Consider the following 14788-nt stretch of genomic DNA (forward strand, 5'->3'; position numbering starts at 1 on the left):
TCCCAGAACTGTCGCATATAATGTATGCGGCAATTCTGGGCGGCTGTTGGCTGATATTGTTAGGCTGGGAAGCTTCCCATAACGTGGAGCTCCCCATCCTGAGAATACCAGCCTTCAGCCGTATGGCTTTATCTGGCTGGCATTAAAATTGGGGGGGACCGCACGCCGTTTTTTTAATTATTTAATTATTTATTTCACTACACAGTATAGACACGCCCACCGGCTGCTGTGATTGGGTGCAGTGTGACACCTGTCACTCAGAGTGGGGGCGTGTCTCACTGTAACCAATCATAGGCGCTGGTGGGCGGGGAAAGCAGGGAATACGAGATTGTTTAATGGGCGGCCGGCTTTTTCAAAACAGTAAAAGCCGCCGGAGCAGTGAGAAAGCCGTGCAGCGCCGGGGATCGGGGATTGGTGAGTATGAGAGAGGGCTGCTAACTTCAGTTACTCAGGAGATTAGCGGTCACCGGTGAGTCTTCACTGGTGACCGCTAATCAGGGCGCGACACAGACAGAGCCGCAGCATGACCATGAAGTCGGGTGAAGTTCACCCGAGTTCATTCTGACAGTGCGGCTCTGTCTGTGTCTGCTGTCATCTGCCATTCAGCTCTGCTACATGGCTGTCTGTGTCTGCTGTTAGCGGCCATGTAGCAGAGCTGAACGGCAGATGACATAGTAAAAACGCATCCCTACACATTACACACGCTTGGCAAGTCAATAAATAAAAAAAAAAAAAAGGTGCCCAATGCATACGTCACAGAACACATGATCTAAAGGATCGCACATAACATTGATCAATTTAACATAGACTACTAACGCTCGTGTGACAGCAAATGAACGACCAACGTGAAATCTCATAGATCCCGTATGCAACCTGGGCGTGTCACATCGCAAATGCGATTGTACAACTAATTGCAACGTGTAAAGTGGGCTTTAGACACACATACACACAACACTCCTGCACGTGCAGTGGATACTCACACAGTGCTACAAGCTCAGCACTATGCTGCAGACTTTCACACAGCACTGCTGCACGCACTGTAGATGCACACACAGTTATGCTGTATGAATAGGACACATACACACAGCACTATTAGACCCACAATGTCTGCTACACACAGCACTGCTCCACGTATTGTAGATGGCCACACAGTTCTGCTGTATGAACATTATACATACACATACAGCACAATTAGACACACAATTTCTGCTACACATGCAAAATACTTCTGTACACACAGTATGTACGCACACTGCTCTGCTACATGCATTGTAGATGCACACTCAGTTCTGCTGTATGAACAGTACACATACACATACGACACTATTAGACACACAATATCTGCTACACATGCACAATACATCTGCATGCACAGTATGTACGCACACAACTTCGCTATCTGAACAGTACATATACACACACAGCTCTGCATCATCCACTCATCAAAACAACTCTGTAAATACACACTGAACACTGCTGCACGCACAGTGGATACTCACACAGCCCTGCTACATGCTCAACACTATTAGATAAAATGTCTGCTGCAGACCTTCACACAGCACTGCTGCATGCCTTGTAGATGCACACACACAGTTTTGCTGTATGAACAGCACACATACGCACACAGCACTGTTAGGTTATGTGCCCACGGGACTCTGTACCCGCGGATTTTGCCGCGGAAAACCTGCGGATTTATCTGGATTTTCTAGATAAATCCGCAGGTGTACGCAAGTACAGACACTCCCCATGTTAACCTATGGGATTTGGGGAGTGCTGTATCAATGCTGCAGTATGTGCGGCTGCGGAATATGCTGCGGATGTCCCGCAGCCGCACGTAACTGCATGTCAATTATTCCTGCGGAATTATCTACGGAATTCCCGCTCCTCCACTGTTGAGATACAGGCCGGGACTTCCGCAGATATTTCCGCACTTGTCCCGCAGGTTTACCGCAACAAAAATGGTCAAATCCTGCAGCAATGGGAGCAGCTGCACGAAACCTGCAGAAAAATCCATGGGTACATTGTCCCGTGGGCACATAGCCTTAAGGGGGCTTTACACGCAGCGATATCGCTGGTGAAAGCATCCGCCCCCGTCGTTTGTGCGTCACGGGCAAAACGCTGCCCGTGGCGAACAATATCGTTAGGAGCCATCACATGGACTTACCTGCCTAGCGACGTCGCTGTGGGCGGCGAACCGCCTCCTTTCTAAGGGGGCAGTCGTGCGGCATCACAGCGGCGTCACTAAGCGGCCGCCCAATAGAAGTGGAGGGGTCGGAGATGAGCGGCCGTAAAATCCCGCCCACCTCCTTCCTTCCGCATTGCCGGCGGCCGCAGGTAAGCTGTATTTCGTCGCTCCCGAGTTGTCACATATAGCGATGTGTGCTGCCTTGGGAACAACAAACAACCTGTGCGCTCAACAATCAACGATTTTTAGAAAATGAACGACATGTCAACGATGGACGATTTGGTGAGTATTTTCCATCGTTAGCGGTCGCTCGTACATGTCACACGCAACGACGTCGCTAACGATGCCGGATGTGCGTCACGGAATCCGTGACCCCGGCGATATATCGTTAGATACGTCGTTGCGTGTAATGGGGCCTTTAGATACAAGTCTGCCGCTCATGCACAATACTTCTGCACACACAGTAGATGCATACACAGCTCTGCTACATGAACAGTACATATACACACACAGCTCTGCATCATTCACATTATGCACACACCAGCTCTGTAACCAAATCATAAACACAGCACTGCTGCACACACAGTTCTGCTGTATGAACACACACTGGCCTTAACAGACACACTAGAAATCTGAGAACTCCTTAACACAATGACTCGCCCACCCCAGGGCTATGGGACACCCGGTGTCGGGCCGGACTGGTCCGGGGGTAGTCAGTAGTGGCTGGGCCCGACTCCGTACCCTGGTGGGGTCAATTAATATGGCTTCAGTGTTGGGGGTGATTAAAGTTTATAATTCGTGACGCCACCTGTGGTTTGCAACTATTAAGCCGCCGCTGCTGTATGAGGCCTCCGGGGCTGATGGAATGGCAGCTTGGATGGTCCTGCTCCCCACAGGTGGAGCGGTGCCCCGGGGACACTGTTGGTGCTTGTAAGTGTCAATGTAGTGATGGAATAGTGCAGGCGGAATAACGGAGACAACACCAGGGGGTGCAATTTCAAGATGTTTACTCACAGTTCCTGGGCTGCAGCACACTGGTGCCTTTGGACTGCTGGAACCCACTGTCAGGGACCTCCGCCGATCCTGGGGAGATCTTGGAATAAAAGCCGGTGCACCCCTCTATGTGTTCCTTTCTTCAGCTGACTCCTTAAGCCTTGCCCTTGTTGGCTGAACCTGGCTCGGCCTCCACTACAGCCTCCGGGCCAGAGGCTTGCCTGTCGGTAGTTTTACCCCCTTTCCAGAGGTTCTGCTGTGGGCTGTGGCCCGGGGAGTTTGCAACTTCCCTGGGCCTCGGTTTTTACTTTTGGAGTTGACTTCTCCTCCTCCGGTTTCTAGGGACCGTCTCCTGTGTGCAGCTTGATCCCTCCACCGATGTTCCTGTGGAACAGGCCACGAGCCTGAAAGCTATCTGTGGCCCTGGAATCCCTTCTTTTCTCTACTTGGTGTCACCTGGACCCTCTGAGTCCCAGGGTCTTCACCAGGAAGCGTCTCTTTCTTCTCTTGCTCCTGACTGACTAGAGCTCTTTCCTACTGTCTCTCCTTCTCCTCTGCCTCCCGCAGAACTCCTTCCTTCTCCTTCCACTTCGTCTCTCTAACACCCTCTAACTGCTTACTCTTGACCTTCCTTGTCTACTCTACACTCGGCTGGCTCCTCCCACCCACCCAGTTGCTAAGCTACCACCCTGTGGGAGCAGGGATGGGTCTTACGGCTCCTCCCAGCATGCAGCGTGGGAGGGTTGCTGCCACTGTCCCTGGTCCCTGTGTGTACCTAACAATGGGTGAAGTGCAGATTTGCCTGTGGACCGGCGTTCACTCCTTTCTTTACCCAGGATGGGACATCACACCGCTGGATGGGGTGCAATGTTCCTGTGGCGACGGAAGCCTCAGGGGCGCCACAACAACACATTGGGTTCCCGCCTCATGTTGTAGGTACTCAATGGAGCTAACAGAGTGACTTTAACCTTATCTACTGAGATGCCATGGTCACTGTTCACCGGTGCTAATTACTGACAGGTGTCTGCTGTGTAACACAGCCGGCACGAACAGACTCAGAACTTCAGCCCACTACAAACAAATCGTGCTTTTTTTTGCGATTTAGGATGTCTGGAGAAGTGGATGGATGCAAAGCAAGGGGTGAGGGCATTTGTGAGCTCTTGTTCTGTACTTTTTCAGGACCTAAGATCTATGCGGGTCCCAATCAGCTGCACTGATAGATCATTGTTGGGCAGGGAGAGAGAGACTTGTGCAGCTGCTCAGTTCTCTCAGTTCTCAGGAAAGAGTTTTTTTGTTTGTTTCCTGTTGTCCCGAGGCCCTCTGTATGCCCATGCCCCCTAGCAGCCCATAGCTTTATTTCTCCCTCCGCAGCACTGCTCGTTATGATCTGTGCCCATTCACTGACCCTGACTCATTTTTATTTTAGTATTTTTAGTGTGGGGTGCAGCTGTGCCCCAGACACAGTACACTGCGGATATCGTGCTCCCCTGTGACTATGCACTGCTGGATTCTGGTATGGGGGGACTTGGTTTTACAAGACAAAAGGTGACGCTGGTCCTGCAGAATGTGACGGTGATGGGAGAGGAGCCGGCGGATGCACCCCCAGATTATCAGCCTCCAGAGAGCCCGGAGATGACCATCTTTTTGGCCACAGGTGACTATACAGGAGAGCGACTATTTTCCAGAAAATGGAGCAGAGTTGTGTAAATCCCACCCAAATATGAGCTACTTGGGGTTGGGTGGGGGCAGCCCAGGAGGAGTTGTGGGCATCCCGGTAGGAGTCGGGGGCATCCCGGGAGGAGTTGGAGGTATCCCGGGAGGAGTTGTGGGCATCCCAGGAGGAGTCGGGGGCTTCCCGGGAGGAGTTGGAGGTATCCCGGGAGGAGTTGGAGGTATCCCGGGAGGAGTTGGAGGTATCCCGGGAGGAGTTGGAGGTATCCCGGGAGGAGTTGTGGCCATCCCAGGAGGAGTTGTGGCCATCCCAGGAGGAGTTGTGGGCATCCCGGGAGGAGTCGGGGGCATCCCGAGAGGAGTTGGAGGTATCCCGGAAGGAGTTGTGGCCATCCCGGGAGGAGTTGGGGGCATCCCGGGAGGAGTTGGAGGTATCCCGGAAGGAGTTGTGGGCATCCCGGGATGAGTTGTGGGCATCCCGGGAGGAGTTGTGGGCATCCCGGGAGGAGTCGAGGAGTTGCTGGTAGAACACAAACACCTGCAGAAGTGTTCATAGCTATGTCGGAGCTGTAATGGTGTCCCTGTTGGTTGTCCCCCAGCTCTTCCATACCTCTAACAAAGCCCCTCTTCTTTCCCTGCAGTCGATCTCTCCACACTCTCATTCGCACAGCGCTTACTACACGTAGAATGTGAGGGAGAGGAGGTTGAATGCGAGATCTCGCCGCTCTATTCCCAGTTCTTTGCCGCTTACATCCGACTGCCGGAGCTCAGCATCGCCGTCATTGCAGAAGCAACAAAACCCACCGAAAATCCAGGCGAGCTGGCCGATGAGAAGATCGTGGTTCCAATGACAGGTGAGACCTGATACCACCCTCAATAATGACATTGCTAACACCCCGTATCACTTGTCAGACACCCCCAGTATGAGGCTCGATCCCCGTCGCACATCCTGCTGGCTTTTCCCCCCACCAGTCTACTCTCCTTTTCTTCTGGCTTGGTTGGTACTTTACTTCTGCAGTCAATCACTGTGTCCACTGATTGTCCGCAGCAGTCACATGCTGACTACTTTTGAAAGAAAAGAAGATGAGTTTGGCTATTTTTTGTTGTTAGCACGCAGAGGCCATTTGTCAAATTACAGAAATGGATGGAAACCCCTTTATTTGGTCCAAGCCTGGGGCATACCCAGAGGCTGATTGCCCCACTGCAAATTAAGACACCCATATATAATGTGCTTTTTATAATATTGCTTTTTTTGGTGGCAGAGGGACCTTTGTGGGATTTCTTAGGCACCTGGATACAGGTATATCGCGCATACTCACCAGACTCATAAGTATATATATGGCTGTTAAGATGCGGTCAGGTCTGTGGTCTATATTTGGGCCATGAATCACCTATGTGATAAACCGGCCTTGCTGCCACCTCTGTACCCCATATAACTGGTAACCTAATAGATAACATTTATGTGAAATTTTGCAGCTCCCTTACTGTAACTGCAACTCTCTTACAGTGACTGCAGCTCCTTTACAGTAACTGCAGCTCCCTTACAGTGACTGCAGCTCCTTTACAGTAACTGCAACTCCCTTACAGTGACTGCAGCTCTTTTACAGTAACTGCAGCTCCCTTACAGTGACTGCAGCTCCTTTACAGTAACTGCAGCTCCCTTACAGTAACTGCAGCTCCCTTACAGTGACTGCAGCTCCTTTACAGTGACTGTAGTTTCCTTACAGTAACTGCAGCTCCCTTACAGTGATTGGTGGGCAGACAATAGTTAATTTCGGGACACCTTTTTCTTAAAAACAAATGTGGTGCCTAAAAGTACTGTTAGCAATACTAGTCTCATTAAGGCCATAAGGCCATAGAATATTCTGGTCACCTACAGGTTGAGTGTGCTATTTTTGAGCAAGATATTTTTGAATCACTTTGGCTGAATATTTTTGTACCATGTCTAGTCTTAATTTTAGTGATTACTTGCTGATGGTGAGTAGCGTGTGAAGTTAGCCTGACACATGATATGCATCAATGTTTTTGACCTTATGGTTGGATCTGTCTGGTGGTGTCTTCACATTTATAAATCTTTCTAAGTTGGACATACCATCCAAATGAAAGTAGCCAACGTAGTGGCAGGGAATAGCATTGTACCCAAATGACCAAGTCCATAGGGTCCTACTGTCTGATAGTTACCGTACATGTCACATTCACTCGAGCCTTCATTCCTCACACCTCTCTCACCTTGTTGCTTCTCTCTTTAGTGGACCTTCTTGTGTCATCCTCTCCACCATCACAAAGGGGCTCTCTCTCTGAAGAAGTGACGCTAAATTGTGAGGTTTGGGGGGGCATGGAAGCAAGCATGGACTGGCATCTACAGAAGGATGGCACCGGGCACAGATTAAACCTTGAGGATTCCCGGATCACCATACAACAGGGGGCGCAAGTGCAGAAGAAGGCCACCTCATTACTGACCATAAGACTACTCAATGTCCATGACGAGGGCACCTATATTTGTGCCGTGACTTCAGGAAAGCACAGAGTCCAGCAGATTCTCCAACTGCAGATCAGAGGTAATTTGGCAAAATTTGACGCGTGAGTTCTGGGCTGTGAAAGGTTGGGCAATTGTGCCAAGAGAAGACCTACGTGAGCATCTAGTAGCCTTGTTTGCTTAGTACATCTTGTACCATAGAGGAGTAGAGCTTTGCTTTGAATGCTGGCTCATACCATCCCTTACCCACTTTGAGATGGTGTCCTCCTGCTTTACAACTTGTTCCCATGTTTTGGCGTAACCCACCATTGTTTGGTCATCTCTTCTCCGATGTTCATCAGGTTCAATTCCAATCCCACATACCGCACCTATGGTGCCTGAACAGAATGGCGCCATTTCCACTATTCTCATGGATATTTTTCTCCGTAGAACCTCCTCAGGTTACAACTTCTGTGAGTGGAAAACCAAAGACCACGGTGACTTGCCACACCGACCGATACTATCCGCTGGACGTGGAGGTGACCTGGCTGCTGAACGGCTCACCATTAACCCATGTCTCCCCGATTACCTCCAGTCATCGCAGGAATAACGACGGGACCTACAGTGTGAGCAGCTTCCTTGAAGTCCCAGTTCCTCAGCCGGGTGCTTCCCCTGATACTTACACGTGTGCCGTGTCCCACGTCTCCATCGCTGATCCAATAATGATCGAGGTCAATGTTCTTCCTGAAGGTAAGTAAAACACTTTAAGGCTGGGGGAGATGCTCTAAATATATCATCATAACTTTATTTTTTTAATATTCAGTACAGTGACATTAAATTTTCTTTGTTTGGTGCTTGGAAGGGGGTGCAACCAACTAGAAACCGCTTCCCAACCATCTAGGGAAAAATTCTATCTTTCTGCCACCACTAGGGGGAGCTCACAACACATGGATTCATTAGAGTACAATATACAACAATGTAGAGAGCTCCCCCCAGTGGTGGCTCCAGGAAAACCAAATTTTATTTCTATGGGTACAATAACGGCACTTTTTGCTCTCTGTTACGATATGCTTAGATATCTGTGAATTAAAATTTTCAGTATATATCAAAGTAGCAGCAAATAGGATTATATTTTCTACACTACCTCAATTATTATTCCAAACTACCAGAAATATTAGGTTTTAACTGGACAATCAGAATATGGGTGGACATATTCTGCTATTCTCGAAGTTATTTGGAAAACCCCCAATAAAATTTAAAGATTAACTAAGTTTTGGGGGTTTTTTTGCCTTCCAGACATTGAAAAGTAATTAATTTATTTAAAAAAAAATCCTTATTTTGTTTCCTCCTCTCACAAAAATTATTGTTTTAATATGCAGTTGATGCTCCTTTATAAGATGCTTTCAACTGCTGCTCAGCAAAGATCCATACCCTCTACTCAATCAGTTTGTATATAGGACATTTTCCTACCTGACCATCTTTGCTTCCTACCCCCTGTACGTGCACTGAATATAGTGTATTGATCTTTGCTGAGCAGCAGTTACAAGCAGCTTCAAAGGGAACATGAAATGGAATTTGAGATAGCACAGGATTTAGGAGAAAAGGAGGCAAAATAAAGTTGTGAAATATATTACAATAATGTATAACTATGCAATGCCTGGAGGAAAAAAAAGGTTTAGTTCAAATGACTGTCGGACTATCAGAATTTCTGCAATATTGGATGCCAGATTACAGGTATTTCACTGAAATATTGAGGGTATAATGGATCTGATAAGTTTTATTCAGTCCTCATTTAAGGTAAGCAGCGCCAGATGTGTGACAATCCATCATTTTAATCTGATTCTCGCTAAGACATCCAATAATCCAGAAAGTTTCAGATCTCATACTAGGTATTCTTGCATTTCAGCTCAAATCCATAATATTCTATTCATGGGGGAAGGTTCTCTCATTCAGGACCTTCATCTATTAGCTGTAGCTAAAAGCAGCTGTTAAAGGAAGTGTAATGCTTGCAGCTGGTGTAGGGGCAGCAAGCGGGATTAATGGACTCACTGAACAACAGTGGGGACCCGGGCTTACCCTTTTGTGGGAGGGGCTTAACTAAGTGCCCACCACGAGGCGGACGGCAGGTACCACTCCCAGTGCAGTGACCAGGACTCTGGCAGCTGACGCCCAGGACAGGTGACAGACTCAGGTATGGACAGGTACAAGCGAAAAAGCTGAGGCAGCCTGGCTAGGTGGGTATGGACAGCAATGGTGAGCATCGTAGGGACTCACAAGTATGGGAAGGTAGGTACTTAGAGATAACAGGACAAGAGCTCAGGACCTGGCAACTACTGTAGCTAGATAGCAGACTGGAACATTGACTAACTAAAAACATTGCACAGGCACCTTCCCTAGTGGGAAGATGCCTTAAATACCTTGTGCCTCTCATCCATAGGTTGAGAGGCATTTCCTGGAAATAGCACGCCGGCCCTTTAAGAGGATGGCCGGTGTGCGTACGCGCATCTTAGGTGAACTCCTGGGAAACCTGTGCGGCATATACAGGGTCCAGGAGGGGAAGAAGGCAGCAGCACACGTGGATGGCTGGGGGAGTTGCGGGAGGATGTGACCCAGCCGGGACTTTTACAGGAAGGAGTTAATGTTTTCAGACCTGCCAAAATAAATGTTCTTAGGGTGTAGGATTACATTTTTGGAACAAAGACTTGTTCCGGGGCTGCGGCTAAACTGGGTGGATGCCTGGGAGTGTCTGTACTTATTATGAAGCTATGTATTTTACTATTTGCTATGATTTAAGGAACACCTAAACGTATGAATGGTACACCTATATTTCTGAAGAGTATAAAAGATCTGATTCTCATTAAATTAATTTGTAGAGCTTTGGAAATCACATGCCTGTGTATTTCTTTAATTCTCACTGGTGATGTAGAATTATTATTATTATTTATTAGTATAGCTCCATTTATTCCATGGCGCTTTACAAGTGAAAAGGGTATACATTAAAACAAGTACAACAATACAAAACAGACTGGTATAGGAGGAGAGAGGACCCTGCCCGCGAGGGCTCACAGTCTACAGGGAATGGGTGAGGGTACAATAGGTGAGGACAGAGCTGGTTGCGCAGTGGTCTACTGGACTGAGGGCTATTGTAGGTTGTAGGCTTGTGAGAAGAGGTGGGTCTTCAGGTTCCTCTTGAAGCTTTCCACGGTAGGGGAAAGTCTGATATGTTGGGGTAGAGCATTCCAGAGTATGGGGGAGGCCTGGGAGAAATCTTGTATGCGATTGTGGGAAGAGGAGATAAGAGAAGAGTAGAGAAGGAGATCTTGTGAGGATCTGAGGTTGCGTGCAGGTAGGTATCGGGAGACTAGGTCACAGATGTATGGAGACTACAGGTTGTGGATGGCTTTGTAGGTCATGGTTAATGTTTTGAACTGGAATCGTTGGGCGATGGGAATCCAGTGAAGGGATTGGCAGAGTGGCGAGGCTGGGGAATAGCGAGGGGAGAGGTGGATTAAGCGGGCCGCAGAGTTTAGGATAGATTGGAGGGGTGCAAGAGTGTTGGAAGGGGGGGCCAGAGAGCAGGAGGTTGCAGTAGTCGAGGCGGGAGATGATGAGGGCATGCAGTAATGTTTTTGCTGATTCTTGGATAAGGAAAGCACGGATCCGGGAGATATTTTTGAGTTGTAGTCTGCATGAGGTGAAGAGGGCTTGGATGTGCGGCTTGAAGGATAGAGCAGAGCCGAGGATTACTCCGAGGCAACGAGCTTGTGAGACTGGGGAGAGTGAGCCACCATCAAGTTTGATGGATAGGCTTGGTGGAGGAGTTGAATGAGGAGGAGGAAAGACAATGAACTCTGTTTTGTCCATGTTAAGCTTTAGGAATCGCGTAGAGAAGGATGAAATAGCAGACAGACATTGTGGGATGTAGAATGAATCCAAAAAACTTTTAATTAGAGTAAGAACTACTTCAAGAAGCTACAAAGAGTATTATCTTTCTGGAGGACCCAGCACATCCAAGCTTATTGATGGCAGTGAGAACTGTGTAATACTTCATTCCTCCTGCGGGGGTGCTGTAGGCAAACTGAACACTTTCTCCTGAATTCCTTTGTTTGATTATAACTGATCACTGTGGATCCAACCTACATCATTGGGGAATCTTTCTAAGAAAAACATTGTCCTCAGGAATGACTGGAGAAGAGACGGACGATCAACCCAGAATGTATTTATTTGATGCAGACGTGATAACAAAGGTTCATAAATTAACTCTTCCATTGTTTGTGTGTTTTTTTTCTTTTCAGACATTGATCCGTCCTATACAGTGTTTCTCACCATCGTGATCTTGGCCATCATCATCCTCAGTGCTCCTCTATTACTATGGAAAAAATATCAATTAGAGAAGAAAAAAACTATATAGAGATCACGAGCCAATAAGGACTTTCATAGGGACAAGTTTTGTTTGTATATATTGGTAAAAGTAAGAAAAATCAAAGTGAATTTCCTCTTTGCCTCACACTGGCTAACGTGAGATGAATATGTTTATAGTTTATCTTTGTTTTGGGATTTTAAATGGTTTTTATATACAAAAAAAAATCTGTTGCTACTTGGAAACCATCAGTAAGCAGGTTAGCAGCTTCTGAAGGATCTTAGCTATTCAATTCAACCTTTTAATGACCCAGTGTAACAGGAAATATAAGAAAGTGTATAGCCAACATAAAAAGATTAAAACTAACAAGTCACTGGAATTTGATGGCATACACCCCTGTGTTCTTAGGGAATTAAGTACTATGATAGACTGATCTTTATGTTTTTTAAATCCTTGTAAACATTTGAATAACATTAGATCTGATGTTAGCTAATATTATATCCAGATTTGTTTACTTTTCGGTGTTTTCATGTATTTTTTTTTTTGTTACAAGAAAACACCTGTTTCTAGTTGGAAACCATCAAAGGACAGGTTGGCAGCTGAAAGATCTGAAAAATCTTGCATATTTAATTTAACCTTGTAATGACCCAGTGTAACAAGAAAATTGTATAACCACCATACAAAAAATCCACTAGACAAATTACTAGCATTATTTGACATACACCCATGTGATCTTAGGGAAATAAGTACCATGATACTATTTAATGTCTAATATTTCTCTAAACCATTGCTTTACATTTGCTCTGCAGCTAGCTAATGTTATATCTGCATCTTTGGATCTGTAATTATTGGTGTTTCCATTTTGTTTTTGTAAAGAAAAAAAATGTTGCTACTAGGAAACCATCAATAAGGAGGTTAACAGATTCTGATGGCCCTTATCTATTTAATTCAACCTTTTAAAGACCCCAGTCTAGCAGGAAACATAGTAAAAAGTGTATAACCAACATAAAAAAGAATAAAACTAACAAGTCACTGGAATTTGAAGGTATTCACCCATGTGTTCTTAGGGAAGTAAGTACCATAATAGACGGACCATTATGTATTTGATATCCCTCTAAGCATTTGACTAACATTAGATGTGATGTCAGCTAATATCATATCCGCAGTTTTGCACTTTTTGGTGTTTTCATTTATTTTTTCATGCTTTTTTTAACAAAAAAAACCTGTTTTTATTTGGAGGCCATCAATATGCAGGCTGGCAGCTGAAAGATCTGAATGATCTTGTACATTTAATTCAACATTTTAGGGACCCCAGTCTAACTGGAAACATAAGAAAAAGTGTATAGCCAACATAAAAATATTAAAACTAACAAGTCACTGGAATTTGATGGCATACACCCCTGTGTTCTTAGGGAATTAAGTACCATGATAGACTGACCATTATGTTTTTTATATCTCTCTAAACATTTGACTAACATTAGATCTGATGTCAGCTAATATTATATCCACATTTTTGTACTTTTTGGTGGTTTCATTCATTCATTCATTCATTATTATTATTTTTTTTTATAAAAAAAACTATATTTGGAAACCATTGGTAGGCAGGTTGGCAGCTGAAAGACCTGATTGATCTTGTATATCTATTTAACCTTTTAATGACCCAGTGTAATAGGAAAATTGTATAACCACCTTAGAAAGAATCTACTGGACAAATTACTGGTATTATTTGACTTACACCCATGTGTTCTTAGGCAAATAAGTATCACTATAGACAGACTATTATGTCTAATATTTCTTCAAACCTTTGTCTTACATTGGCTCTGCAGCTAGCTAATGGCAGCTAGCTAATGTCACATTTTTGGATCTGTAATTGTAATTTGGATCAAATTTTCCATTTCATTTTGTAGAGAAAAATAATGTTGCTTTTAGGAAACCATCAATAAGCAGGTTAACAAATTTTGAAGACCTTGTCTATTCAATTCAACCATTTTAAAACCTGGTGTGACAGGAAAAAGTGTATAACCATAGTAAAAAGACTAACATGGATAAGTCGTTGGTGCTAGATGGCGTGCATCCATGTATTCTTAGGGAATTAAGTATTATGATAGACAGCTCATTATGTATAATATTCCTCAAAAGTTTTTGCTGTTGTAATTTATTTTTGGATCTTTTGCAATTGGGAAACATCAATAAATCTGATAAAATTCATCTTTTCCAAGACTAAGGCGGGCTTTGCACACTACGACATCGCAGGTGCGATGTCGGTGGGGGTCAAATTGAAAATGACGCACATCCAGCATCGCATGCGACATTGTAGTGTGTAAAGGTTCGATGATACGATTAACGAGCGCAAAAGCGTCGTAATCGTATCCTCGGTGCAGCGTCGGCGTAATCCATAATTGCGCTAACGTGATGGTCCGATGTTGTTCCTCGCTACTGCGGCAGCACACATCGCTGTGTGTGAAGTCGCAGGAGCGAGGAACATCTCCTACCGGCGTCACCGCGGCTCCCGTAGGATATACGGAAGGAAGGAGGTGGGCGGGATATTTACATCCCACTCTTCTCCGCCCCTCCGCTCCTATTGGCTGACTGCCGTGTGACGTCGCAGTGACGCCGTACGACCCGCCCCCCTTAATAAGGAGGCGGGTCGCCGGCCAAGAGCGACGTCCCAGGACAGGTGAGTCCATGTGAAGCTGCCGTAGTGATAATGTTCGCTACGGCAGCTATCACAAGGATATCGCAGCTGCAACGGGGGGCGCGGGACTATCGCGCTCGGTATCGCAGCATCGGCTTGCGATGTCGCAGTTTGCAAAGCCCGCCTTAGTGTGACATAAAAAGATTAGATAGCATACACCTCTGTGTACTTAGGGAACTTAGACTGTCAGTTTTTATTTACAGTTCCCATGATGGTTCATTGGGCGACATTTTTTTCACATAGTTGCTCGCTCTTCTTTGAACCCTCCCTAATCCAAATAACAAATCCATCAACTACAACTTGTTGACGGTTTTTCAGGTAGCAACAGGGAATATCTGGATAATGGGAATCAGAGATGGAGTGTCAATTTATGAAAAATGTAAATATTTTCTGTTTCCATAAAATAAATTGACTTTTTGTTTGCAGCAA

At 45.8% G+C, this 14788-nt stretch overlaps 1 protein-coding gene across 2 annotated transcripts in view; it reads left to right on the plus strand.

Annotated features, from left to right (window-relative positions):
• Positions 1–14761, plus strand: part of TAPBPL (TAP binding protein like) — a 112051-nt gene extending 97290 nt beyond the window's left edge. For both annotated transcript variants that reach the window (XM_075348335.1, XM_075348334.1), the window contains exons 3-7: positions 4605–4832; positions 5491–5703; positions 7099–7407; positions 7755–8054; positions 11600–14761. In XM_075348335.1, coding sequence (XP_075204450.1) covers positions 4605–4832; positions 5491–5703; positions 7099–7407; positions 7755–8054; positions 11600–11715 — 1166 coding nt within the window. In that variant the 3' untranslated portion in view covers positions 11716–14761. The remainder of the gene's footprint in view (positions 1–4604; positions 4833–5490; positions 5704–7098; positions 7408–7754; positions 8055–11599) is intronic.
• Positions 14762–14788: the final 27 nt, after the last annotated feature.

This window comes from Anomaloglossus baeobatrachus, chromosome 5, assembly GCF_048569485.1.
Source record: "Anomaloglossus baeobatrachus isolate aAnoBae1 chromosome 5, aAnoBae1.hap1, whole genome shotgun sequence".
NCBI lineage: Eukaryota > Metazoa > Chordata > Amphibia > Anura > Aromobatidae > Anomaloglossus > Anomaloglossus baeobatrachus.